Here is a 27,272-nt window from a genome sequence, read left to right as displayed (position 1 = left end):
CATGACCTGGAAGCTGTACGCCGGCTCCCTCGGCCAATAAAACGAGATGAGCGCTGCAACCCCAGAGTCGGTCACGACTGGACCTAACAGTCAGGGGTCCCTTTACCTTCACCTTATTTCAAATACACCACCACCAACAAAATACACAAATATTTCAAATCTGTTTACATCTGCCTTACTTTGCGCTCCGTAGAGCAGTTAACTTTCCTCTTCCCTTCCGCAGGTTTTCTTATTCCAATCCCTAATCCACAGTTCCTTAATAATAACTAAACCATGACGTAAGATTTATTTCAGTCCTGCTAACGTCTTCAAATTTCTACAGTTCTCACTTATATAGACCACAAATTTACTCCATTCTTTTTGGTACTTTGTTTCCTCCTGACTACGAATCTCATGGGTCAGTTTTGCTAATTCCGCGTACTCCTTCACAGTTGGTATCTCATGTGTTTCCCATTTTTGGGCTATCAAAACTCTGGCAGCTGTCGTAGCGTACATATATAATCTTTTGTCCATCTTCTTAATATCCTCTCCTGTCAAACCTAGCAATAGTCTTCAGGCTTTTTTGGGAATGTATATTTAAGCATCTTTTTTAATTCATTATAGATCGATTCCCCAAACTCTTTCATTTTATCACATGTCCACCACATGTGGTAAAAATCACCATCCTTTTCTTTACATTTCCAACAGATTTTACTACTCATCCTATACATTTTTGCTAGTTTGACAGGTGTTAGATACCAGCGATAGACCATTTTCATTACATTCTCTTTTAAAGTAGTACATTCAGTCCTTGGCTATGCGTTTCCGTTGTGAGCACCCACATACCGTGGAACAAGCAACAAGGCCTGGGCGCGTGGAGAAGGGTCTTTGAGCCTGTAGGGACGTCTCACTTGTGCTGGTTCCTTCAGCGTATGAGCTGGTGCACACTCAGTAAATGAGAATTTCCTTGAGGAGAGGAGGTCGTTGTGCTGTTTTTTTCCATAACCAGTGTCTCTCTCTGTTTCTTTTTCTCTTCTCAGAGGTGTTTCTGGAGAGCTTGAAGAAGCTGAGGGAGGAAAACAATTCCCTTGTTTCTGAAATCGGGAACACTCTGCTGGCTCGGGTAAGGGGTGGGGTGGGGGAGGCCAGCTTGGACCAGTATTTTGAGGGACGGAGGGCAACGTTGCCGGGGGGGTGGGGGTCTTCCTGAGAAATTAAAAGGCTTTGGAGCAGGGATCAAAAACTGAGGCAGGGCCGTGGTCCATGGATGAGGAGTGGAACAGACTGAAGCATGCTGGCTGAGGGAATAACGAAGAGCATGAGGTCAGATCAGGGCTTCGTTTTGATGAAACGGGATGCTTGCCGCCCACAGAGCTGATGTAGCAGATTGGGTATGAGCTGTGTAAGCTCAAAGCTCTCCTCCAGTTCAACGAGACGGTGTGGTAGTCAAGACCAGGGAGATTGGGGTACAAATCCCCAGTCTGTCAGGGAGCTCCCTGCGTGATCTTCGGCCCAATCGGTCACCCTCAGCGTAATCTCCTTCAAAGGGTTGTTGTGAGGATAAAATGGGGGGGAGGAGAATTATGTATGGCTCCTTGGGATTCTTGGAGGAAAGGTGGGAGGCAAATGCAACCCATCAATCAATCAATCAATCAATCAATCAATCAATCAATCCATGAATGCCCTATTTGACCTCAATCAAGGCACAGGTTATGCTCTGTGGCCAGACATATATCTTACGATCTTCCATTTCATTTTGATATCATTTTTCTACTGCTTCTATTAATACATCTGTTTAATAATAATAATAATAATAATAATAATAATTTATTATTTATACCCCACCCATCTGGCTGGGTTTCCCCAGCCACTCTGGGCGGCTTCCAGCAGAACACTAAAATACAATAACCTATTAAACATTAAAAGCTTCCCTAAACAGGGCTGCCTTCAGATGTCTTCTAAAAGTTTGGTAGTTATTTTTCTCTTTGACATCTGGTGGGAGGGCGTTCCACAGTGCGGGTGCCACTACCAAGAAGGCCCTCTGCCTGGTTCCCTGTAACTTGGCTTCTCGTAGCGAGGGAACAGCCAGAAGGCCCTCGGAGCTGGACCTCAGAGTCCGGGCAGAACGATGGGGGTGGAGACGCTCCTTCAGGTATACTGGACCGAGGCCATTCAGGGCTTTAAAGGTCAGCACCAACACTTTGAATTGTGCTCGGAAACGTACTGGTTGATGGGTTGTTCTTATTGTTAACGCGAGCTCACTCTGTTACTTTTTTAAAAATTTCTGTTACATTTGCAATAAAAATACGCATTTTGAAAAAAAATGAATCAATAGATAAGGCTTGAGCTGTCTCCATCGCACTCTGTGATACGGATATACTCAAAGCATAGGCCGTGGAGCATAAAAATATTGCAAGGGGTGGGGCCATAAGATCTATAAAAAAATTAAATTAGAAGAACATCTCAAACAGTTCCTAAATGATCCCTGTGGAATCTTTGCCCTCTTGCCCATGTGTTAAATATATCTTATTATGTCTCTGTTACTGTACGTATCTCTGATTCTCTCTTCTGGGGGAAACTACTGGGGGCAGGGAAGGAATGGTTTCAAATAGATGTGGGGGAACCTTTGTCTGCCCAGAGGTTGAGGAACTACAGCTCCAAACACTCCTGGCTATTGGCCATGATTGCTAGGGCTGATGGGAGTTGTAGTTCAGCTCCCCTGGAGGGACAAAGGTTCTCCACTCGTGGTTTAAATTGTACAGTGAAGGCAAAGGCTGGGACTGGGGCCTGCCAGAAAGAGCTTTTCCCCCTGAGATCCCCAGATGTGTTGGGGGGCGGGCAGGATAGCAACTTTTGTGTGGCTCAGCACTTAATGATGCCACACAATGAGCCAGTGTGGTGTGGTGGTTAAGAGCAGTGGACTCGTGATCTGGTGAACTGGGTTCGATTCCCTGCTCCTCCGCATGCAGCTGCTGGGTGACCTTGGGCCAGTCACACTTCTCTGAAGTCTCTTAGCCTCACTCACCTCACAGAGCGTTTGTTGTGGGGGAGGAAGGGAAAAGGAGATTGTTAGCCGCTTTGAGACTCCTTAGGGTAACAATAAAGTGGGATATCAATAATGGCTGCGCAGGTGAATCAGCCCAGGTACATCACAGTGATTCTTGAGTAGCCAAAAATGGTATGAAGAGGCAAAGGTGGGGGGCAAGGCAGAGGTTATCTTGGCTATCAGAAAGGGACCGAAGGTTTGCAAGATCCCTCTGTGTGATCAACTCGCCAACCTCCTTTCCCGCCCCCCAGTTTGATGGTCCTGAAGGAGCCTGGTTCCAGAAGATCTCGGCCCGTTTCTGCAGCCGCCAGTCGTTTGCTCTGGAACAGCTGAAAGCCAAGCAGAAGAAGGAGCCGCGTTTTAACCAGTTCATCCAGGTAACCGCTGCTGGAGACTGGGGATAGCTCAGTCAGTAGGGCATGAGACTCTTAATGTCAGGGTTGTGGGTTTGAGCTCCACGTGGGGCAAAAGATGCCTCCATTGCAGCGGGTTGGACTAAATGACCCTCATGGTCTCTTCCGACTCTGCAATTCTATGATTCTATGAAATCACCTCTCCTTCTACGGTAGGGCCATGTACCTTTCCGGTGAAAAAAATTGCTATAGGCTGTACAATTCAGCATCCCAAGAAACCTTTTATGTTGTACAAAAATAATGAATTAAGTTTCCAATTCTTAAAGGCTGTGAGGTAATTCTGAGGCAATTCTCTTTTTAGTGTGAATGCGTAGCTCCATGAGACTTAAGCATACACAGAATAAATTTTCGTAAAGCATGTGCCCAGTTAAAAATTATTTTGGGTAACTTTATTTGGCTTTTTGTGGGTGAGTTTTTTTTTAATAAAAAAAACCTAGCAGGCCTGGTTAAGGGTGGTATTCAATGCTAGGTCCAGTGGGTCTACTCTAAGTAGGACTTGGTTGAAGACAGCCCTAGGTTCCTACTCCCTTTCTCCCAGTGAAATATTTCCCTGTTAGGGTCAGGTGATATTCTTTCATTAATCAAAAGTATATGCCATTAAGAAGGGGGGAAAGTTGTTGTTTTTGCAAACACTGAGCTTGGATACCGATCCAAAAAAACGACCCCGGGGAGGCTTTTCCCACTGTACCTCCTCCAGTTACCCAGACTCTGTGAGCAACCACACTGTGAGAGCCAGTGTGGTGTAGTGGTTAAGAGCGGTAGACTCGTAATCTGGGGAACTGGGTTCGCTTCCCCGCTCCTCCACATGCAGCTGCTGGGTGACCTTGGGCTAGTCACACTTCTCTGAAGTCTCTCAGCCCCACTCACCTCACAGAGTGTTTGTTGTGGGGGAGGAAGGGAAAGGAGAATGTTAGCCGCTTTGAGACTCCTTTGGGTAGTGATAAAGCGGGATATCAAATCCAAACTCTTCTTCTTCTTTCCCTCTCATCCCGGCAGGAAGCAGAAAGTCAGCCTCGCTGCCGGCGGTTGCAACTGAAGGACATCATCCCCATCGAGATGCAGAGGCTTACCAAATATCCGCTTCTGCTTCACAACATTGCCAAATGCACAGGTGAGCAGAGGTGGGGAGGATGGAGGTCGCTGTGACAATCGCACAGGGGCAGCTAAGCCAAGGGCGGAACAGACGACATACTGTACATTTAAAGTGCTGAGATAGCCGCTTTAAATATGCACGGCTTCCCCTAAAGAATTCTGGAAGCTGTGGTTTTGTTAGGGGTTGGGGTTCAGAGTTGTTGGCAGGCCCTCTGCCCTCCTCCGAAAGCTACGATTCCCTGAGTTCCCTGTGAAGAGGCATTGGTTGTTAAAGCCGCTCTGGGAGATTGTCTGAGTCTTGATTTTGCTGTGTTGGTGAAGGATTCACAATATTTTCCTCCCTCCTGGGGGAAAAACCAACCCTGAATCTAGAGCCGAGCTGAATTCTACATAGGGAAACACTGGGGCTGTATTTACCGGGTTCCTTTTTGAAAAATCACATCCACCTTTTTCGATCCATGCTGCAGAGGAGGCCGAGGAACGGGAGAAAGTCCAGAAGGCGGCCAACTGCTGTCGGCAGATCCTCAACCACGTCAATCAGGAGGTGCGCGACATGGAGAACTTGCTGGTAAGTGCCCTTCTTCTTCTTCTTCTTGCTGCCTGACAGCATCATGCCTCAAGGGCCGCCTCTCCCCGTACCAACCAATCAGAACTTTGCGATTGTCACCCAAGGTCCTTTTCTGTACGCCAACACGAGAACAGGCCTTTTCAGCGGTGGCCACCCCCTTTTGTGGAGTGTGCTCTCCCCAGGGAAGCTAACCTGGTGCCTTCATTACTTAAATTTAGGCACTAATCAGAACGTTTGTTTTCTCCCAGTCCTTCGGCTTTTATTTATCTGTGGGACGTTTTCATCCTGTCTTTAAAAATACTTGAATGAGTTTTAGAGTTCTCTTATGTTTTGCTTTATGCTGGTTTTAAGGCATGTGTTATTATTTATTGATTGATTGTTTATTATAATAATTTTTTATTGGTATTTACACACATTTCCCAACATATCATTCTTTTAAACATCATTTCAAAATCTTTGGCTATCACAGCCCTTCAACCTCAACTGATGGTTTTCTAAAATCTTTTCTAATTATGCATTTTGCTACTATGGTTATTGCTATAAATTCAAATCTTAATACCTCGTCTTAATTCTTTTCACAATAATTTATATATTACTCCTTACAAAACTTCTTTTAACTCTACAAGCGATATCAGTTGGTTCCAGTTGCTTTCCAAATATGTCGAAAACTTCTTCCATTCCTTTAGGAAAATCTGGTGCTGCTGGTTCCAAATTTTCCCTGTTAATCTCACCATCTTAGCATAGTTCACCAGTTTCTCTTGCCACTCTTCTTTAGTTGTCATTTCTTCTTGTTTCCATCTTTGGGCTAACAATATCCTTGCTGCTGTTATTGCATATAAAAACTTTTTTTTATCATTCATATGAATTTCTGTACCCACAATAAATTGGGTATTTATTGTTTGCAAGTCACTTTGAGTTAGCTTTTTTTTTTTTTAGTGACTAATAAGTTTGATAAATGAATAAATACCTCTCTGTTGGGCAGCTGCTCTTTCTAATCCTCCCTTGCCACTCTCTCTCTCTCTCTCTCTGTGTCCTCTTCTCTGCGTTTTTCAGAAACTGAAAGATTATCAGCGTCGCCTGGACCTCTCCAACCTGAAGCAAAGTACTGATCCACTGCTTAGTGACTTTAGGGTGAGTTTCTGGCCTAGTATTTCCTCCCTGGTTGCTAGCTGGGGAGTCGGGAACTTGTGAGCACCCAAATATTCTCCATCATCCCTGACTTTGGACCCTGCTGGTTGGGGCTGATGGGAGTCTAGCAACATCTGGAGGGCCACCTTTTCAATGGGGTGGGGAGCAAATTCTCTAACAAAATTTCCACCTGTTTTCCTCGAGGGAGCCTGCCCCCTTTTAAAGAACTTAGCATGTCTCTCCATGCTTAGGCTGTACCTGTTGGGTTTCAGACCGTCACGCAGCTGCTATCAAGGGGGAAGGGGCCTCTCTTTTGAAATGTGGCTTTAAGGCTGCTCTGAGCAACTGGTCTGCTCAGTTTACGTAATGAGGTTTGTAAAATTACTGTGGTGCCTCGCAAGACGAAAAGAATCTGTTCTGTGATTCTCTTCGTCTAGCGGTTTTTTCGTCTTGCGAAGCAAGCCCATTGACCTATTAGCGCTATTAGCGGCTTATTGGCTTATCGGATCAGCTGATAAGCGGCTTAGCGGCTTAGAAAAGGGGGGGAACCAGCAGGAACTCGCAAGACATTTTCGTCTTGCGAAGCAAGCCCATAGGAGATTTGTTTTGCGAAGCACCTCCAAAACGGAAAACTCTTTCGTCTAGCGAGTTTTCCGTCCTGCGAGGCATTCGTCTTGCAGGGCACCACTGTATAAGAGAGTTTCTTTGATTTGGAGTGAAAAGTGTGGTCTTCCATGAGGTCTGGTTTCCCCAGGGCCTCAGGTTTTATCTCCACGCTCCTGCTTCTTAATGCAACTCTTCGTGCGTGAAATGATAGCGTATGCAAAACCTCAGGCTGTAACCAGCTCTTTCCCACAGAACGACATCACCAAGAAAAACCTCGTCTACGAGGGACCCCTGACTTGGCGTATCACCAAGGATAAATCAGTAGGTAAGTTGAGCTCAGGCTCACTCTTCCTTAGGATCCTTCCTCGGCTTAAACTCCGGGACAGGGCTTTGATTCAAAAACTTCTTCTTGATGCCAGGGGCGGCGTGCTGACGCAATTGAAATAAGATTTGAGTGGATTTATTTATTTAAATCCTTCTCATCCCACTCTTCAGCCCCAAAAATGATTAGAAATGGGACCCCTACAGGTCTTGCAGTCAAAAAGGCATGTCACGAGAGGAAAAGGGATGGGTGGGGAGGAGGAAAAAAGAAAGCTCAGGCACCATTACAGAGTTCTTGCAGTGACCAGCTGGAATGGCATTATTTCAAGGAGAGGAGTGGGTTTCCTTCACTGAATAACAATCCCCACCCTAGGGCTGACCTTGTGGGCAGTTTCCCCATCTGTCTTGCTGAATAATGGGCTTGCTGTCCTCCAAGCAATTGTTTTATTTACGTATTGTTACAATTCTTCACTTGAGTGCTGGGAGATTAGCAGGGAGGTCAGCGCAAGGGAACAGCGCTTGGTAGGCCTTTCAGCCTTGCATGGGCCCTGGGACCCTTATGCAACCTTGTTGACGTTGACTAAGTTTGAGGTTTGTGGGCGTGGCTTCTGAGTCGAAGGGGTGGGGCTTTCAATGGCTCCTCCCCCTCAGGGCTCCCCTTTCTGTAACCTCAGCTTTGGTGGGGGCCTGGGCTTCCCAGCAAGGCTCGGAAGTGTACGTCAGACCTCTGACCTTCTCTCTCTTACCCCCCACCCCTCCCAAAAAAGATGTCCACGTTCTCCTGCTGGACGACATCTTGGTGCTTCTACAGAAGCAGGAGGAGCGCTTGGTCCTCAAGTGCCACAGCCGCACCATCAACCCAACCCCTGACGGGAAGCAGATGTTGAGCCCCATCATCAGGCTCAATTCGGCCATGACACGCGAAGTGGCCACAGGTGGGTGCTGTGCTGGCGGGTGGGGTGGCGGAGCCCCCAGTCATCTCACGGACTATTGACCCGTACACCACTAATCCGCTGCCACCAACCAGGTTCTCCCCGGTAAATCACTAATAATAATAATAATAATAATAATAATAATAATAATAATAATAATTGACTAATAATAACTTTTATTTATACCCCGCCCTCCCCAGCCAAGGCCGGGCTCAGGGCGGCTAACAAGCAATAATAAAAACAAGTTGAATGAATACAACTTAAAAACAAGATTAAAATACAACATTAAAATATTAATATTAAAATGCAGCCTCATCACAGGAGGAGAAAGGGAAAAGGAAAAAGAAAGAGTGGGAGGGAATCAAATTGGCTCCAAGCCAAAGGCCAGGCGGAACAACTCTGTCTTACAGGCCCTGCGGAAAGAAATCAGATCCTGCAGGGCCCTGGTCTCATGAGGCAGAGCGTTCCACCGGGCCGGAGCCAGTGTTGAAAAGGCCCTGGCTCTGGTTGAAGCTAATCTAACTTCCTTAGGGCCTGGGACCACTAGGGTGTTGCTATTTATGGACCTTAAGGTCCTCCATGGGGCATACTGGGAGAGGCAGTCCTGTAGGTACGAGGGTCCTAGGCCATGAAGGGCTTTAAAGGTCAAAACCAGCACCTTAAATCTGACCCTGTTGTTACTCTTTACCTTCTTAGTCTTATTTTATCCTGTCTCTAACTCTTCTACCTCCCCTCACACAAGAACCAACTGCACTAACAGTCTCTCTATTTCCAACTGTCTTTCCCAGCCAACCAACTAAAAACCAACCAACCCAAATATCAGGCTAAGCCCTTTTATAATCAGGTAGGCTCCGCCTCTGGCTTTTCTATTGGTCTACCTATTAACTCTTTCTCTCCCCCTGTACAGACATTTTAAAAAGAACAGGCAAACGCCACAGTGGATGAGGTGAGGTGGAAGCCCCTCTGCTTTGAAAGTGTGTGGATTAGGACCGGAGGTGTAGTGGTCTGGGGTCACGGGGTGTGTGTGTCAAAGACACCTTACTATTTCTGCAGCCGGGTTCCCATCTCCAGTATCTTAGAGCTGCCCGGCTAGCGTGAAAGGGGTAGTTTTTTAGCCACTGAGAAGAATTATTCTCATCTTTTGTGCTGATTGGAACCAGTCAGAGCGAAAGGAGGCGACTCTGCCGCTGAGGACGGAGGAGCAACACAATAATAAAAATATTATTATTTTTATTAATAATAATAATTTTATATTTTTATCCTGCCCTCCCCAGCTGAAGCCGGGCTCAGAGCGGCTAACAACAATAAAAGTAACACAGTTTACATAAAATCACAATCAATTAATTGAAATACATTCTAAAATCAATTCATTTTAAATTCAATTAAAAAACAAATTAATGGCAACCATTGGGCTAGAGTTCTATGAGGATTACAGAAGGAGGGGGTGAGACTGTGCCCTGGCCAAAGGCCTGGTGGAACAGCTCTGTCTTGCAGGCCCTGCAGAAAGATGTCAAGTCCTGCAGGGCCCTAGTCTCTTGTGACAGAGCGTTCCACCAGATTGGAATTTATATAGCACCCTATGTCTGGGGGTCTCAGGGCAGTTCGCAGAATAAAATCAAGATATAAAACCACAAAATACCTAATAAAAATAAAAACAACAACCCAGTAGCCCCACCACCACCACCACGACAAAAAAACTCATTTTAAAAACGGCATAGGAGTCATTGTTCTGTATGCTTCAGAGCTAAGCATTTAGAGACACTGAGAACACAAGGGGCTTCTCAGGTTGAAGAGAATGGTATTCACGTTCTGTTACATGCAATGGAACTTCAAGGAAGGCACAGCTTCGGTCACTCGGAAGATACTGGAGTGCTCCAGGTCCTTTGCACAGAAAATAGTAGATCTGGCTCGAAGGCAATACGTGGAGATCTGCAATGATAGCTGCAATGGATCCATTATTATTATTATTATTTATTATTAAATTGTAAAATTATTTTATAATATTATATAATAATAATAACAATATTATAATATTATCGTTCAGCCCGATCACTGAGATCCAGCTCCGAGGGCCTTCTGGCGGTTCCCTCATTGCAAGAAGTGAGGTTACAGGGAACCAGGCAGAGGGCCTTCTCGGTAGTGGCGCCCGCCCTGTGGAACGCCCTCCCTTCAGATGTGAAGGAAATAAGCAGCTATCTTCCTTTTAAAAGACATCTGAAGGCAGCCCTGTTCAGGGAAGTTTTTAATATTTAATGCTGTACTGTTTTTAATATTTGATTGGGAGCCGCCCAGGGTGGCTGGGGAAACTCAGCCAGATGGGCGGGGTATAAATAATAAATTATTATTATTATTATTATTATTAGCCGTCATTGCAGGGTTTTTAAGCAGAGGTTGGACAGCCACCTGTCCTGGATGCTTTGGTTGAGATTGCTGCATCGCAGGGGGTTGGACTAGATGACCGTTGGGGGTCCCTTCCAACTCTACCATTCTGTGATTCTATGACTGTGTAGTATTGAAGGGGGTGTGGCTATGAGGGGACATGGCTGTGAGGGGAACCCTGTGCTACCGATTGGGATCAAAGCAGTTTAGTCACACAGCACTAGATTAAGAATGTGGTCCCCCCCCCCCAAGGAAGCTTTTAAGCGGAGGAGGAATACGGTTTGGTGGTAGAGCATGTGCTTTGCATTTGGGGAGACCCCAGGCTGGCTCTCTCTGGTGAATGAAGGAACTCCAGGAACAAGATTGTGGGCACCTACAAGGCCTAGCAGGCTTTTCTTAGGCTGGGATAGTTCCCTGGCAGCGAGGAATCTTCGTATGACGATTACGTTTCTTTGGTTGTGGAAGAAAAGGAAACCTTGAAACGGAACAGGCAGTACAAGCTAAATTAAAAAACCCCAAACCTTGCAGCAGCTATTAATAGTTTAGCGTGCGGCTCAGGGCCATTCTCGTCTCCTATGCTGTTTTTAAATAAAAGATTGGGACGGAAGCCACAAACAGCCTAGATCCTGCCTGTTACCTTGAATAATCTAAAATTCTGCTGCAAGCACAGCTCTGACTGCAGTCGGTCTCTGTATTCTTGGCCGTGCGTCATCCGCACCCAGGCAGCATGAATTCTGTGCCAGGAATGCGGAATTCTGCAACCTGCACAAACTTCCATGCAAGTTGGGCAGTTTTTTTAAAAGATAAATTTGGCATGAATTGACAGCAATCCTCTCTATTCCTGATACACTGGGACTCAATATATGCTGCTGGTGCTGTGGGCATGGTAGCCCACACAGGCTAAGGGGTTTGGGGGAATCGTTTAACTAGAAGATGCAAAAATGGTATAAAAAACAACAGACAAGCCCCTTGAGTCCTTAGTAAAGTTGCCACATCCCACTGATCAGAGGCCCTCACCCCCCACTGCACTGACTTCCTGCCTGCACATAGAGGCAGCCAATGAACTCATGGCAACAAGAACGTGCCCCTGCCACACCCCCTGCTCACACACAAAAGGACGCCACAGAACCTCCAGTCCCAGTGGCAGAGCCAACAAAAACCTTACTGGTGCCAGTCCCCAGGGATCTCTCCAGACATGGGTTTGAATCCCCTTAGCTCAGGCTCCCTAGACCAGCCTTTCTCAACCTGTGGGTCCCCAGATGTTGTTGAACTACAACTCCCATCTCCCCTAGCTAGCAAGGCCAGAGCTCAGGAATGATGGGAGTTGTAGTCCAACAACATCTGGGGACCCGCAGGTTGAGAACGGCTGCCCTAGACCATGGGTAGGCAAACTAAGGCCCGGCGGCCAGATCTGGCACAATCACCTTCTAAATCCGGCCCGGTGACAGTCTGGGAATCAGCAGGTTTTTACCTGAGTAGAATGTGTGCTTTTATTTAAAATGCATCTCTGGGTTATTTGTGGGGCATAGGAGTTCGTTCATTCCCCCCCTCCCCAAAAAAATATGGTCCAGCCCCCCCACAAGATCTGAGGAACAGTGGCCCAGCCCCCTGCTGAAGACGTTTGCTGACCCCTGCCCTATACCAGTGTTTCCCAACCGGTGTTCCGCGGCACACTAGTGTGCCGTGAGACGTTGGCTGGTGTGCCGTGGGAGGGAGGCGGGCGAGTCGGGCGGTGAGAGGCGGCGGCGGCGAGGATCCGCGTCGAGCCGGGGGCGGCTCCGCGGTGGTGGTGCCGAGGTTTCTCTCTCCATTCTCCCCTCACACACACACACAGGAAATAACACAGGATCAGCTGACAGGACCCAGCCAATGGGGCGGCGGCGGGGCAGCGCGTGCAAAAGGGAGGAGCGCGAGACAGCGGACGAGGAGGAGGCCGGCATGTCCGGGCAGCAGCAGCACCAACAGCAGCAGCAACTCCCGGCGACGGCTCCTCAAGCCCCGGGCAACCCTACTCCCTCACCGGCCTCGGCCGCCCTCCTGCTCCACCCGCCGCCGCCTCCCCCGCCGCCGCCGGCCACCTCGGCCCCGCCGCCGCCCCCTCCTCCGCCCGCTATCGCCGCCACCACCACAACAGCCGCCGCCGCCTCAGCTGCCGCCGTCCCTCAGTCCCTCGCTCTGCTGCCTCCTCCCCCCCCCCACCCCCAAAGCTTGGAGGTTCCCCGGCAAGGGGGAGGGGAAAAAATTGAAAACTTTCACTTTCGTGCGTCCCTCCCGGCGTGACGCTGCGCGCTGACGTCACGGGGCTGTAATGGTGGTGTGCCGCGAGATTTTTTTCATCAAACAAGTGTGCCTTTGCCCAGAAAAGGTTGGGAAACACTGCCCTAGACCATGCCCCTCGCCGACACTGCTTCACCCATAGAAACATATCATTGGAAAGGGACCTCAAGGGTTTTCTAGTCCAACCCCCTGCAATGTAACAGTCTTTTGCCCAACATGGGGCTCGAACCCACAACCCTAAGATTAAGAGTATTATGCTGTACCGACTGAGTGCCTCTGCCTTAAAATGTTACAGGTAGGTAGCCGTGTTGGTCTGCCGTAGTCAAAACAAACTAAAAAAAATCCTTCCAGTATCTGAAGAAGTGTGCATGCACACGAAAGCTCATACCAATAACTAACTTAGTTGGTCTCTAAGAGGCTACTGGAAGGAATTTTTTTATTTTGCCTTAAAATGTTTCTGCCTGGCTGGAATGTGCCCTTGAAACCCCAACGACTCCTCCTCCTTGCCTGGATGGAAGGCAAGAGGGAAAGTGTGTAGCCTACTGTACAAAGGTAGCATTTACACTCGTCCCGTTTCACCTCTGGCCCTGCCCACCCCTGGCATGCAGCCCCCAGAAGGTTGGCTGGAAACGCCCTATCGGGCAAACCTCAACTGGGCACTGGGTGCAAGTTCTGAGATAGGTCCTTCTCCTCTTTTTTGATTCTGAACCTGCCGTTTCCTTCTTTCCTCTTAGATATCAAGGCTTTCTACGTGATTTTCAGCTGGGAGGACGGAGCTCAGATCTATGAGCTGGTTGCACAGACAGTGTTGGAAAGGAAGAAGTAAGAAACGGGGGAGGCGAGATTGAGATGCTGCTGGCTGGGGCGGGGGGGGGTGGAGGTGGGCATTCACCGCTGGAGTACCAAATGGGTTGGTCCAACCACCACCACCCCAGCTTGATGCCCTCCAGGTTTTGGCTCGCTGGCTGATGTAGCCCAAAGCATCTAGAAGGCACCAGTTTGGGGAAGGCTGGGTTTAGTCTGTGAGCTGGAGTGGGTGGCAGAAACAGAGGGGTGGTAGGTTTGGAGGTGAGGGTGGTTCAATTTTCTCAGCTTCCGTCCAGGGTCAGTTTTCAAAATATGACTTTGCCTAGCACCAAGGGACGCGGGTGGCGCTGTGGGTTAAACCACAGAGCCTAGGGCTTGCCGATCAGAAGGTCGGCGGTTCAAATCGCCACAACGGGGTGAGCTCCCGTTGCTCGTTCCCTGCTCCTGCTAACCTAGCAGTTCGAAAGCACACCAGTGCAAGTAGATAAATAGGTACTGCTCCAGCGGGAAGGTAAACGGCGTTTTCGTGCACTGCATGCCGGAAGCAGCTTAGTCATGCTGGCCACATGACCCAGAAGCTGTACGCCGGCTCCCTCGGCCAGTAAAGCGAGATGAGCGCCACAACCCCAGAGTTGGCCACGACTGGACCTAATGGTCAGGGGTCCCTTTACCTAAGGTCTTTAAGCTTATTATTATTATTATTATTATTATTAATTGAATTTTTATACCACACTATACTCACAGATGCCATTCCTTAATGTGAGCTGAGGCTCCTCCGTGGGCTTATAGTGATGGGTGTCTCAAGCGCCTCTGCCATAAGCAGTACATTTGGCATTTAAGGGGCCAGGCTTCCAGGTTTGGAGATTCCAGGCCAGCGTGAGCCCCATCACCTCTAACTGTTGTCGAATCAACCAGTCAGTTTTTGTTTTACCCGATTCCCTTCCTTTGTTCTTTTCTAGCTGGTGCAGTATGATCAGCGACACGGCCGGCTCTCTGAAGGTCCCCATTAAACCACGGCTTTCAGTGCCAAACAGTCGGTCTTCGCCACACAGCCCCAGCTTGTAAGCCTGGTGTTCCTGGGGAGGGAAAATGTCTAAACCTTTCTCGTACCAAAGGCCACGTGGGGCATTTTCTGGGGCCTGCATGCCAGAAGCAAGTGGGGCAAAGTCAGAGGCCAAAATGAGGAAAGTAGCGGATGGGACGTTTTCCTTTGTGCGTTCCAGCCATGCAAAAACCAGGAGTTTTTGCAAACATAACCTCCACGCAGCGTCTCTCCATCCAGACCAGTGAGAGGCAATATCACAGTTCAAAGAAAGGTCCCATCCGGGCAGAAGAATTTTAGGGAGGAGGCAGAGGGAGAAGACTGAGAGGAGGAGGTGTCAGAAGCTCCAGAGGTAACAGGGTTTAGTGAGCAGGGAGAGCCTGTGGCAGAGAGAAGTGCAGAATCTGAATTAGAAGCTGAAGCAGAAGCAGAGGAGGAGGCCAAGAGACAGAGATGAGTCCAGCTAGGGAAGAGGCAGAGGTGTCTCCCCCTCCTGCTGCAACTAGCTCCCCTCCCTGCTGGTCTCCCCGGACCAGAAAGAGGTATGAAGGGAGAAGAGCAAAGACAGGCGTTCTGGCACAGCCTCAGATTGCTTGGGAAGGACTGCGGAGGCAGAGGAGCTTTAGGCAGTTGCCTCATAGGGGCAAGACCCACCAAGAAGAGTTGCTGTGCTCACGAGGCCTGGCCCCTCTGAGCAGGTTTTGTTTCTTCTAATGAAGAGTTCACTTCACTTACTCAGTGTGATTTATTGCTGGCTGGCTCCCTGACACTGGAAGGGCTGTCTTGTGGGGTGTGCGGGGGGAAGGAAGGACCCAGCCTGCCAGCGCAACCCATTTCCCCACCGCCGGCATAGATCTGCACTCACAACGTCTTCTTTTTCCCGCAGCAGCTACTCAGAGGGGTTGCTGGGCGGGGCGGAGAACGGCAGCTCCCACAAGGAGACCCTGCATTCGGAGGGTGAGTTTGCGGCCAGGAGGTTTGGAAGGCAGTGGGAGGAGCTGGAGGGGGCAAAGCAAGAGTTCTGGGTTCTTACCGAGCTCAGAGCCAGGGGAATCCAGGGGCTCTTTGAGAGCAGGGATCCGACTGGTCTTTTGGTACCCCAAAGCAGAGCGAGAGAAGGACGGGATGCTGGAAGGGGCCGAATTCGAGGGGCGCAGCCCTGTGAGTGGACCGAAGCTGGGCAAGGCAACGGAGGAGATCTTGGACGACATGCTGAACTTGCACAAGCATCGGCCCGTAGGCCAGGGGGCCCTGTCATCCGCCGCACAGGACAGAAGTATGTAACGCTACTCCTTCGGAACTCCCTGCCTGTTGACAGCAGGCAGGCACCTTCAACTCCGCATTTTCCGGTGTCTGCTTAAGAACGTTTATGCTTAGGCAAGCCTATCTAGGGGGTGCAGGTGGCACTGTGGGTTAAACCACAGAGCCTAGGACTTGCCGATCTGAAGGTTAGCAGTTCGAATCCCTGCGACGGGGTGAGCTCCTGTTGCTTAGTCCCTGCTACTGCCAACCTAGCAGTTCAAAAGCACGTCAAAGTGCAAGTAGATAAATAGGTACCGCTCCGGTGGGAAGGTAAACGGCGTTTCCATGCGCTGCTCTGGTTCGCCAGAAGTGGCTTAGTCATGCTGGCCACATGACCCAGAAACTGTACGCTGGCTCCCTCAGCCAATAAAGCGAAATGAGTCGTCCGTGACTGGACCTAAATGGTCAGGGGTCCCTTTACCTTTACTTTTACCTTTACCTTTACCTTTAAGCCTATCTAAACATGTAGAGAAGCCTCCCCAAAATTGCTGCTCTCCAGAGATTTGGAGCTACAACTCTCATTGGTCTCAGCCAGGGCTGCAGAAGACTGATGTAGAATGCTGACGTGTGTTTTAATCTGGATTTAAGCGTATCATTGATTTTGGTTTTTTAAAAAAGCGACTTTGAGGTTTGTTTGTCTTTACAGTAAAGCGGTATGTAAATTGCATGAACAAATGGATAACCCAGGGTTGGCGGGAATCGGCGGCCCTCCAGATACTGTTGGATTTCAGCCTCTATCCAGCACGGCCGGTGGCAAAGGATGATGGGAGTTGTAGTCCAACAGTATCTGGAGCGCTGGAGGATTCCCCCCTTCCCTCCTCCATTCTTTCCCCTCCCCTCTGTGGAGATTCCTTCTGCCCCCACATCCCCACCCCCCAAGCCCCAAGACTCGTGAAGCAGATAAATCTCACCCCAGTCTTGTGTCCTTAACAGTATCAGCCCTGAAGAGGCTACTTCAAGTATCGGAGGAAGGAGAAGTTTCCTTCCCAGCAGCAGAACCTGTGGACCGTCCGCCGGAGAACGGGAACCCCCGCGAGGGAGAAGAGGAAGAGGAGTGGGAGGCGGGTCACGGAACCGAGGCAGATGGCAGCCGACGGCATCCAGGTGGGGGTCTGAGAGCCAGGTGCCTGCTGGGAAAGTCAGCCAGGACTTGGCGAGAGAGGGGCATGCTGGGAGTATTTCATAGAATCATATATTCCCCTCCTTCCCTCTTTGCAGGAGGCCTCCCCAACGGCCCCTTGGAGCCGGAGTGGGGCTCTGAGCACCTGGACAGGGAAGGATCCAGTTCCATAATTCTGACCCACCAACAGTCTGACGGGGTGAAGCATCACCTGCGGCTTCTAGAAGATGCCATCCAGGGTCTGAAGGTGAGAGAGGGTTGCAAAGACACACACACACACACACACACACACCAATGTGGTATGCACAGAATTTACAGTGCAGTTTTGCACCTGTTTGCTTTCCTTGCAGAGCTAAACCCCAGCCCTGGAATATTAATTCCCAAGATCGTTTGGAAAGCGCAGAAGATGGTGGAGGGAGGGAGGGAGGTGTGGGAGCAAACGCCTGAATGTTTTTTCAAGCAGTGGGTTTGAAAGGGAAGAGGCGCAGAGAGATGGGCCCTCTTGTTGAGAATGAGGGAAGGAGTGTAGGAAGGTGTGAAGACCACCCTTTGATGGCTGCAGCCCTCATCCATTGGGCTCTTTTTAAATAAATAAGAAAGACCCGGACTATAGCCACGAGGACTAGAAACTTGATGAATGGGAAGTCACATTTTTCAAGACTATATGCTGCATGCAGACTTATCTCCTGAGCCCGTTCTCTTCACTAGACAAAGCAAAGAGCCGGGGGTGTGTGTGTCTCTCTTCATGCCTGTACATGATTTGCTTTGTTATATTTCACTGCACTTGGGCCCATCATTTTCTCCAGGCAGCAAACGTGGTTCTCTCCCCCCTTACCTCACTCCCACAACAACCCTGTGAGTTAGGGCTGCTCACTGTCCGTCGGCTTAACCTGAGGTCTCCCCATGCCCTGCTCTCCCCAGTCCTCGTCTGCCACCCTCTTAACGGCTTCTTTTTAGAATTTATTCCTTGCAAGCCCCAGCTTATGCACCAGGTCACCTTTAGAAGGGGGCTTGCCACTGAAGGGCTGGTTTAAAGTCCTTCACGGTATGCCTCGTGGAGGACCTTAAGGTCCATAAATAGCAACACCCTAGAGGTCCCAGGCCCTAAAGAAGTTAGATTATCTTCAACCAGAGCCAGGGCCTTTTCAACACTGGCTCCGGCCTGGTGGAACGCTCTGTCTCATGAGACCAGGGCCCTGTGGGATCTGATTTCTTTCCGCAGGGCCTGTAAGACAGAGTTGTTCGGCCTGGCCTTTGGCTTGGAGCCAATTTGATTCCCTCCCTCCCTCTCTTTCTGTTTTCCTTTCTCCTCCTGTGATGAGGCTACATTTTAATATTTTAGTGTTGTGTTTTGATCTTGTTTTTAAGTTGTGGTTCAATCAACTTGTTTTTATTATTGGTTGTTAGCTGCCCTGAGCCCGGTCTCAGCTGGGGAAGGCGGGGTATAAATAAAATTTATTTATTATTATTTTGAAGCAAGACCGGGGACCCCGTGGCCCTGCAGGTGTCCTTCGACTCCAGCTCCCAGCCGTCCAAGCCAGCATGCCCAGTGGTCTGACGGGGCTGTTGCCCTGAGGGGGAGGGCTGCAGCTCAGTGGGTTACAACATCTGCTTTGCATGCAGAAGGTTTCATTTCCCAGCAATTCTGGGGAGAGGGGTAGCAAAGACCCTTATCTGAAACCCTGGAGAGCTGCTGTGAGTCAGTGCAGATAGTACTGAGATAGACCCAGTGGTCTGACTCTGTATAAGACAGCTCTTCCTGTGGCCCTGTGCAGTCCAGCAACACCCAGAGGGCGCCACGTTGGCCAATCTAGAGCGACTGGGTTGCCAAGGTTGAAGCCTCTCGACCTTGAGAGTTGGGAGTGTCCAGAAGGATGCTTGTCCCCACATCCCTCCTTCGCCCTCTCAGTGAATATTTTCCTCAATCTGTTTGTCTGCCTGTCGTACTAGGAAATTGAAGCGGATTATTGGCACCTGCAGCAGCTGATAGGAAAACTCACGCCATCTCAGCCGCCCAGTTTCACATGAGGCTTGGCCAAGCAGAGAAGGTAAGGGGGGGAAGAAACAGGCTCCGTCCAGGGTATCCCAAAAACTCGGTGCATGACTGACCGGCTTCCTCTCACCACCCTGTGTCCTTTGGTTAGGCTGATAAGATAAGTTTGTGCCTCAAAATTTAATTTAAAAGACAAAACAGTGCCTCCGCTGAGGTGAGTTTAGGAATCGCTCAAGCCACTTTTATGTAAATCCCACCCATTTGGTGTTTTTTGTTTTAAATGGGTGTGTAATTTGCTGTGTTTTTCGCTTGTTGGAAGTCTCGCTGCCTGTTTATCCAAACGTCCTCTGGCCCATTGAGCCAGTTTCGAATCAGCCCACCAGGAGAACTCTCTGCTCTCCAACCCCCGAACCCCGAACCATCCCATCCTTTCTTGCTCAGATGTACCTGGTAGTTGAGGGCCTGTGAGTGGCATGGCAGGAGAGTGGGAAGGCTCTAGTAGGCCCGACATGTATCCATAGCAACCAGGAACCAGTGAAACGTAGTTAGGAATATTGGGGGCCACGGGAACTGTATTTTCCATGGCTCCTAGCAGTCCAGGATGCCTCTAGGGCCTTGGAGGGGGGCCTCTGTGCGATTCCTCCCTGCCACCGCCAGGCAGACTTGGATGGGAAGGGGCAGAGAAGGTGCAGGAGAACAAGTAAGCAGGTGTTTTGCCAAGCATGATGAGCGGGGCCTGAATTTTAGTCTGGGTTTCAGCTCTGGCTCCAAACCAGGCAAGTACGTTTCTTAAAACCGCCCCACCCGCTCCGGTTTCAAACTCGGGTTGACACCGCTGCTTTCTGCAGCCCCATTCTCACTGTCGTCTTAATGGCTTTCTGTGTCTTCTCCCCCCTCTCCAGGCCTGTCTTTCACAGGGAGGAAAAGGGATCTTTTTTGCCAACCGCTCTCTCCAGCCAGATGTTCCTCCTCGAACAACACCAGCAACCAAGTGCGGCCTACACTGCTTTTTGTATAGAGGATTTATAATGCAGGGAAAGATTCCAGGGTTATAAATATATATTTTATATATATTCTACCTAGACCACGCTATAGGGGGCCATATTTAGAGGCTGCGGAACTGCATGTGAGTTAAGGGGTCAAACCCTTCCTGAGGGTGGGGTTAGCGATGTCATCAGGCCATAGAGGTGCTCTTGGGGGGGTCAGCTTTTTCTTTAGCTATGGGAGTAATTTGTGGTGTCTGTCCCAAAGAGAGGCGAATTAAAAAATCGGGTCCCTGTGGCAGCTGTCTAGTGGACCAAAGATGATGGGGTTGGGGTTGGGTGCAAGGCGCTTCTGGGCTCCACAGACCTATTCAGAACATAACCGCTGGAGACATCAAACTTGACCTCCTTTCTGCCAAAAGTGACCAGCCAAATAATCTCAGGGAAGGTTTGCAAGGAGGGTATGACGATAGCAATATCGAGCCCCTCCTCAAATTGTCAATCATCCTGGTGGTATAAGCTTGCCTTACAGTATATCCTCACACGTGGACCTAGCCCTCCAGATAGGCATCTGATCCTTTTAAAAAGGAAGTGCTTGGCGGCAGCGGCAGCAGCAGCAATCACCGCGGTTTCATGGGGAGGCAAATCTTTAAATCACTTAACTTGGTTTTCCTTGCCTTTACTCATCTCCCTGTCCCCAGAAACGCCCCGCTTTTCTAGAATGCGTTTTTATCCTTTTCCTGCCTCATTTCTTCACACCTGCAGTCCTGCCCTAGCTGTCTCCCTCCATCCCTTGGCTCCTTGCTACCTTGCCATTCCACACAGTGCTTTTCAGCTGAGACACACACACTCACAAGCACACAGCAGAAAAGCCTTGGGCTTGCCTGCAAACTGCATCAGCTGCCCTGAAACTTGAGCTGGTTCTCTCCCCGATACAAACCCCCTTCCAGAAGACTGGTCTCTCCTTGCTGGGTGACCCTTCACAGCTGGCTTCACAACCTAACAGAGGGCCAGCCACACCGTCAGTGCCATAACCACCTTCTGAAGAGAGGAGAAAGGCAGGGGAAAATGGGTCTTGTGTTATGAGATGAGCTTGAAGTCTGAAGGCAGCGTTGTTCCAGCGGTGGATCAAGGGAGACCCCTGGTGTTCCCTGGAAATGCTTCTCAAGAGATTTCCCCCAACGAGATCAGTAGTGCCAGGCAAGCTCCCTGGAAACGCCGCTTGATCTTAACCTAGCCGGGTGCAGTTTCATGTGAGCCTTCTAGCCTGCCCTCGCCCCAACTCAAGGGAGACCTGGAAGACATGGCCAGCAACCTCCTTCACTTGGTTGTGTGCAGAAACGCCATTGCAGGGGTGGAAAGATTTATTTTTAAAACGCAAGCTCCTGCTAGCAAAGCAAAATCCCAACCAACCTCCTCCACAAAGCTTCTTTCTCATCACATCCCTGCTTTCTTTAGGAATTCCTGAGAAATCTTGGGGTTCGATACCCAACAATGTATATACCAAGGATCAGCTGAGCAGTTAGATCGCATTTGCCCACACGTTATCTGGAATCGGGGTTGCCTTTCACTCGGTGTTGCCGACCAGGTTATTCCCAGCACCGTGTAGCATTATAAAAGCTGCTTTTAGCCACAGGGTGCTACAGGTGTAGAATATGAAAGTGAAACCACAAGGTCCTGGGTTGGGGGTCTCATCTGCCATAAATGTAATTAATGCACGATCCCTTGCCTGCCCTTCTGTGACACGCTGTTTTGTGGAAGGGACAGCAGGTGGAGCCATATCAGTAAGTCAATGGGGGCCTCTTGGCTCTTCCAAGTGTTGGGGTTATTGGCCTTTTGCAGTATTTTGCAGGAATTGAGTGGGGGCGGGTGTGTGTGCCTGTTCCTCCTCCTACCCCTGATCCCCCTTTGGCTGTGTATGGAAGGGACTTGTCCTCAAAGCTGGTCTGTCGCATGGAGCAAGAGGGCTCTGGACCTACAGAGGGCTGCTGAGCACCCAGACTCGGGGTTTGCTGCTGCTTCTGGCAACTCTGCTCGCCCTCCCCAGCCAAGACACCTCCTATTTGTAGGACCTTTTGCCCAACTGGAGGGTTGCAGTGCGTCCTCCCTAAGCAACCGCGGCGTGTTTGCGTCCTCCGCTTGGGAGAATTCCATCTGCCGAAACTAGTCAAGGGGGATAAACATAGGTGGTGCTTTCATCCCAGAGGACAGGTAGCAGACCTAAGGGTTGAGGTGAGGGGGAAAAGTCAAGTGAAACCTGTCGCCGCCCCCCCCCCACTTGATGTCCTCAGAGACGGACCTACACAGATATTGCACACGTTCCAGTTCTTCCAAGTGCCTTTTATACTTTTTGTTCATAATGTGCTTGTATGTTTAAGAAAACTCAATATTTTGCTGGGATATTATATATATATATATATACGAACATAAGGGAGTAGTCTTAACTCCTCCAGCTGGGGCTGAAAGCGAAGAAGGACCCAGAGGTTGTTGTTTTTTTTATATAGAGTGATATTATATATATTTAGTCTTTAGGGGTTTTTGTCTTATTACTGTACAAAGAGCCTAACCCAGTATATTCGGAGAAGAAAGAGTGTGACCTTCTCAGCTTCCCAGTATTATGGAATGTATAATAGCCCCTGCCAAATCTGTTGCAGTCAGATGAGGTGTTTTTTTAAAGTCACACTTAAAAAAAAGAAAGAAAATGAAATAAAAATTCTAAACTGCAAAATGTAAAAGCATCGGCTGGGTGGGGTGGGGGGATAAAATCCCCCGGGATCTGCTTTCACGCCTTTTACCATTGCTGTTTTGTACTTTCGTGAGACATTCTCAAGATGGTGCGCTATGGATTAGTTCACACATGCAAAAGTGCCGCACTTATTTATGGCTTTTCCCTTCTGTGTGGCGCCCTCCATTTTGGACTCCCAGTTCCCATCAGCCCCAGCCAGAGATGATGGGAGCTAGAGTCCAGCAACATCTGAAGCATGCTGTATTGGCCACTGCCCTCCTGTCACAACCCATCCACCCCACCTAGGAAAAATGAAAAATGCAAGTTCTGCTCTGTCCTGTCTGGGGCACAACTATTTAAGGAAAATTTAAGGAAGAAGCAAGTTCTGCTTGACTTCCTAAACTTTTTTTTTTAAAAGCCTGAATCAGGCAGCATAAAATCCCCTCTTCAAAACCCCCCCCCAAAACAGCCAATGCTTATAAGTGCGATTTTCACAATCTGTGCCTTTTTAGCATTCCGGATTCTTGACCTGGAGTGCAGCCTCAGTCGCGAACTGGATTTCAAGAGCAGTTTGGGTCTATAGACTCGCGGTTGGCCTGGGGCACAAATTGGAACTTGTGCTGTTGTTGCTTGATCTTCCCCCTCCCCTGAATCATGTGAATTAACCACGGGGTAGCTAATCGGTGGTCAACTGTCTTGAGAATGCTCTCAGCTTGAGCTTGGAGGTTGCTTTCCTAGAGTTCAGTTGAGGATTGAGCTCTGTGTGGTTCCCTCCGCCTGGCAACGTTTTTGTTATGAGGTTTGCAGTGAAAATACTAGCCAGAAGAAGGAAGAAGAGGGAAATGTTTCCTCGCCAGAGGGTGGGGAGATCAGGTGAGTTTCCACTCTGTATAAGGATGGGGTAGAGGGGGAAGAGCAGGGATCCGGGATTCCACATCCCTCCTGCTTATCTGAGCACAGGAGTCGTGGGCCCCTCCTTCCCACACCTTACGTAGAGAGAAATCGGAGGCTTTTTGTATGTTACAGGAGGGTTACAGGTACGTGTAGGAGAGGCGAGGAAGAGACTGAACCAAAGATAACTTTTGTAAAAGATGCCAAATTAAAAGCTATATTAATCGCAGCAGCCTTTGTGGTTGGAATACAGCATGTATTTTGCATTTCGTGTCTCATTTATTGCATTGGGTTGGGCCAATCAAGGGGGGGTCCCTTCTAACTCTATGATTTTCCCTGGACGGAACGTGCCCTTCATTTATGACGGTGCGTTTTGCTTGCCTGTGTTTTGGGCACACATGGAACTCTTGACTCTTTTGTAACTTGAATGTATAGCCTGCTGCGCAGAAGGAAGAGCTTAAATGGTTCCCCTTCCGCTCAGTTGCAGGCAGCCCCTAGACCAGGCATTGGCAAACTCGGCCCTCCAGATGTTTTTGAGACTACGATTCCCATCATCCATGACCATTGGGTCCTGTTACCTAGGGATGATGGGAGTTGTAGTCCCAAAACATCTGGAGGGCCGAGTTTGCCTGTGCCTGCCCTAGACAGTTTCTCATGAAGAAGTGTAGCCCTCGGGATTGAAAGAGTCACTCATCCCTTCCCACTTACCTGGGAGTAAATGCCACTGAGCTGAGTGGGACGCGAGTGCCTATACTGTTAAAAATCTTCCTTTGCTCCTTTGTTAAGTGATCTACTTGTCAGGTTTCGAACTGACAACTTGTAGGTTCCTGGCCTCTCACCCATGAGCACCCACTTCTTCCATTCACTCCCTTTTGCCTGTGAGCAGAGACTCGAGTGACGAATAGATATTTTATTGCTTTAGAGGCCAGCGATGTGCTGGGGTAAAATTCTTTCCCATCTGTTTTTTTCTTTTTCTTTACACACTCCATAAATTAATATAGTATTTACAAAAAGGAAAGAGAAAACATAGGGGTCGGGTTAAACAGCGTCTTCATATCAACCACACAAATACAGTTTTGTTTTTTTCTTCTTTTAAAACACGGGGGGGGGGGGGGACACGAGCACACAGGTGAGGCGTGGTAGGGGCTATTTTTTTCTTTTTGTTTTTTTTACAGAGGGTCACACCAGAGCATGACAAGACAATATTGCACTTCGAAAGTCAGGGGTGGGTAAAAAAAGGTTAAACTCCCTCTCCCGTCATACAACTCCCTGTATTTTGGAGCGGGCCTGGGTTTTCAAGTTCCTCCCCACAATTTTGGGAGCTGGGAATCAGGTTGGTAGGTTCTGGAGGACACCGGAAACTTGGAACCATGTGGGCTTGCAGGAGCGCTCTCAACCTAGCTGTGGGGACCCTGTCAATAAACACGTTTTGCTGCATCCCAGTTTGCAACGACCTACGTGTGCACCTTAAACTATCGGGTGTAGAGCAGCAACACAGGAATGGTGGTATTTGGACTGCTTGGACTTAAAAAGGGATGATGCACACAACCAGTCTTGTGTTCTGGCTGGACCTTTTTGAAGACACCTTCACAGCACACTCGGGCAAGCCCCAGATTGTGACAACCCAAGGTGGCTTTAAAGGCATCAGTAATGATGAGAAGCAGGCAGAAATCTGACCCAAGAAACTTACGTCAGGTGAGAAAAGATCCTGCACTTCATATCAACAAGGCTTGTGCAGGAGAACTTCCCAGGATGGCGGAGGGGCATTTGCTGAAGCACCAAAATAGATTGTGCCAGCCACAGCAGCAAGCTGGTTGTCTCTAGAAGCCTGGCTGTTAAATAGGTCAAAAGAATTTCATGGGGTGGCAGGTGCACTGAAAGGGATTAACATAGCCCGTGGAAATTTTCAGAGATGGTGTGGAGCTGGCCGGTCCAGGGAGTTTAATGGGACTGGTCTAGGGAGGGAGAGCTGAGGCAGATTGTGATCAAAAGTGCATGGAGGTATCTTCCCGTGGTATTGGAAGAGGTGATGAAGAGGACACTTTCAGCTCTCAAGTCTTAAGTGTTGCTGGACTGCAAATCCCATCATCCCTGACCATCGGTCATATGGGCTGCTGTGAGCTGGGAGTCCAGTAAGATCTGGAGTCTCACAGCCCCCCCCCCAAAAAAAAATCTCTGCCACACTGCTGCCTGTCCTGAGCCCTCGTCCCTTTCTTCCAGAAAGCCTTTTTGCCCCAATCTGGGCCTCCCCAGGAATGTGAAGACAAAGCCCTCCATTGATGAAGTTGAGAGGGGGAAGAGAGGAGTATTCCAGCCCAGGGTGAAGGGAATGGGGAGCAGAAAGTGAGGGTGCTTTGGGGAATTAGACTCAGTATAATCAATGAATAAAATTTTCCTATAAAAATAGAGACATCAAACAAATGGGGCAGGTTTTGTTTTCTTTCCTTTGCTTTAAACTCTCTTTAAGAATCGGGCTACTGATGGAGAGGGACCAGCAGTTTGGGCTGCGAATAATGCTTGTGTTCAGCTGCCTGGCAGACTCTTCGCTTCCTTGGCAGTGCCCAGGCTGGCCTCTGCCACCCCTTCCGGCTTGCTGGCTGTTGCCCCTGCCGTCCGCTCTGTCTGCAGCCGCTTGTAATTCTGCACCTGGCTCTCTATCGCCTCCAAGCTGTCGGGGCTGAAATCGCAGCCTTCGTTCTCCGAGCTGCATTCGCTTAGATCTGTGATCTCCAACTCGGAATCGGAGCCAGGGTCCTCTTTGGTCCCTCGCCCCCCTGAAGGGCTCTGGGCCCTGGGACCCAGCAACTCCTTCTCACGCTCGCCGGCCGCATTCCCAGCGCCGCGGAGGGGCAGGGTCATGCCATGGGGAGGGAGACAGAGGCGAGGGACGGAGCCGCCCCCCAGAGCTGCAGCCCGCTCTGTGCTATCTCCCGGCAGTAGTGAAATGGGTGCTGGAAGCTGGGCTAATGACCCAGACAGGGGGTTGGGGTAGAAGTGGGGGGAGTACAGGGAGGCGGGCAGTTTGGAGCTGTTCAGGGGGAAAGAGCTGGACAGGTAAGGGTTAAAATTCCAGGGGTAATCTGGGAAGGAAGCGTTCCTGCCATACGGAGTCAGCAAACTTGGGGGCTTTGTATATCCGGCAACACCTGTGGGGGAGAAGGGGGGGGAAGAGGTGTGAGGAACCAGTCCATGCTGGGTTCAGAGGCTTTGGTTTTACTGGAATCCCAATTCATTGTCGTGATATTTTCATATTACCCTTTTGGCGTGAATCATAGCAATATGGAAAGAGAAGTAATCACCTTTATGGGGAGTTCTTTTAAAAAAACCAAAATGAACCAGCAGCAAAAATAATAATTAGGGACCCCCACCTTGAAAGCATCTCCTGCCAACCTAGCAGTTCGAAGGCACGTCAAAGTGCAAGTAGATAAATAGGTACCACTCCGGCGGGAAGGTAAACGGCATTTCTGTGCGCAGCTCTGGTTCGCCAGAAGCGGCTTCGTCATGCTGGCCACATGACCGGAAGCTGTACGCCGGCTCCCTCGGCCAATAAAGCAAGATGAGTGCCGCATCCCCAGAGTCGGCTATGACTGGACCTAACGGTCAGGGCTCCCTTTACTTTTACCTTTACCTTGAAAGCATAGCCTTCCTAGATTTTTTTTATTATTATT

General features: G+C 49.3%; 2 protein-coding genes across 32 annotated transcripts in view; one reads left to right on the top strand and one right to left on the bottom strand.

Annotated features, from left to right (window-relative positions):
- Positions 1-23,833, top strand: part of ARHGEF1 (Rho guanine nucleotide exchange factor 1) — a 71,921-nt gene extending 48,088 nt beyond the window's left edge. For 11 of the 27 annotated variants that reach the window (XM_083515759.1, XM_083515777.1, XM_083515773.1 and 8 more), the window contains 15 exons: positions 1,020-1,102; positions 3,277-3,402; positions 4,435-4,549; positions 4,998-5,098; positions 6,152-6,229; positions 7,085-7,157; positions 7,921-8,088; positions 13,476-13,563; positions 14,508-14,609; positions 15,477-15,547; positions 15,699-15,866; positions 16,826-16,996; positions 17,111-17,259; positions 18,963-19,060; positions 19,908-23,833. In XM_083515759.1, coding sequence (XP_083371885.1) covers positions 1,020-1,102; positions 3,277-3,402; positions 4,435-4,549; positions 4,998-5,098; positions 6,152-6,229; positions 7,085-7,157; positions 7,921-8,088; positions 13,476-13,563; positions 14,508-14,609; positions 15,477-15,547; positions 15,699-15,866; positions 16,826-16,996; positions 17,111-17,259; positions 18,963-19,040 — 1,571 coding nt within the window. In that variant the 3' untranslated portion in view covers positions 19,041-19,060; positions 19,908-23,833. Of the gene's footprint in view, positions 1-1,019; positions 1,103-3,276; positions 3,403-4,434; positions 4,550-4,997; positions 5,099-6,151; positions 6,230-7,084; positions 7,158-7,920; positions 8,089-13,475; positions 13,564-14,507; positions 14,610-15,476; positions 15,548-15,695; positions 15,867-16,825; positions 16,997-17,110; positions 17,260-18,962; positions 19,061-19,907 lie in introns of all 27 variants that reach the window. The other 16 variants (XM_083515757.1, XM_083515776.1, XM_083515752.1 and 13 more) reach the window with 3 other exon arrangements.
- ERFL (ETS repressor factor like) overlaps positions 21,352-27,272 on the bottom strand; it is a 159,883-nt gene continuing 153,962 nt past the window's right edge. For all 5 annotated transcript variants that reach the window (XM_083515935.1, XM_083515934.1, XM_083515938.1 and 2 more), the window contains exon 6: positions 21,352-26,750. In XM_083515935.1, the coding sequence (XP_083372061.1) occupies positions 26,128-26,750 (623 nt within the window). In that variant the 3' untranslated portion in view covers positions 21,352-26,127. The remainder of the gene's footprint in view (positions 26,751-27,272) is intronic.

Source organism: Podarcis liolepis, assembly GCF_965112155.1.
Source record: "Podarcis liolepis genome assembly, chromosome: 7".
Lineage (NCBI taxonomy): Eukaryota > Metazoa > Chordata > Lepidosauria > Squamata > Lacertidae > Podarcis > Podarcis liolepis.
Note: the sequence above shows the minus strand (reverse complement) of the source record. Positions and strands in the feature narration are given on the sequence as shown.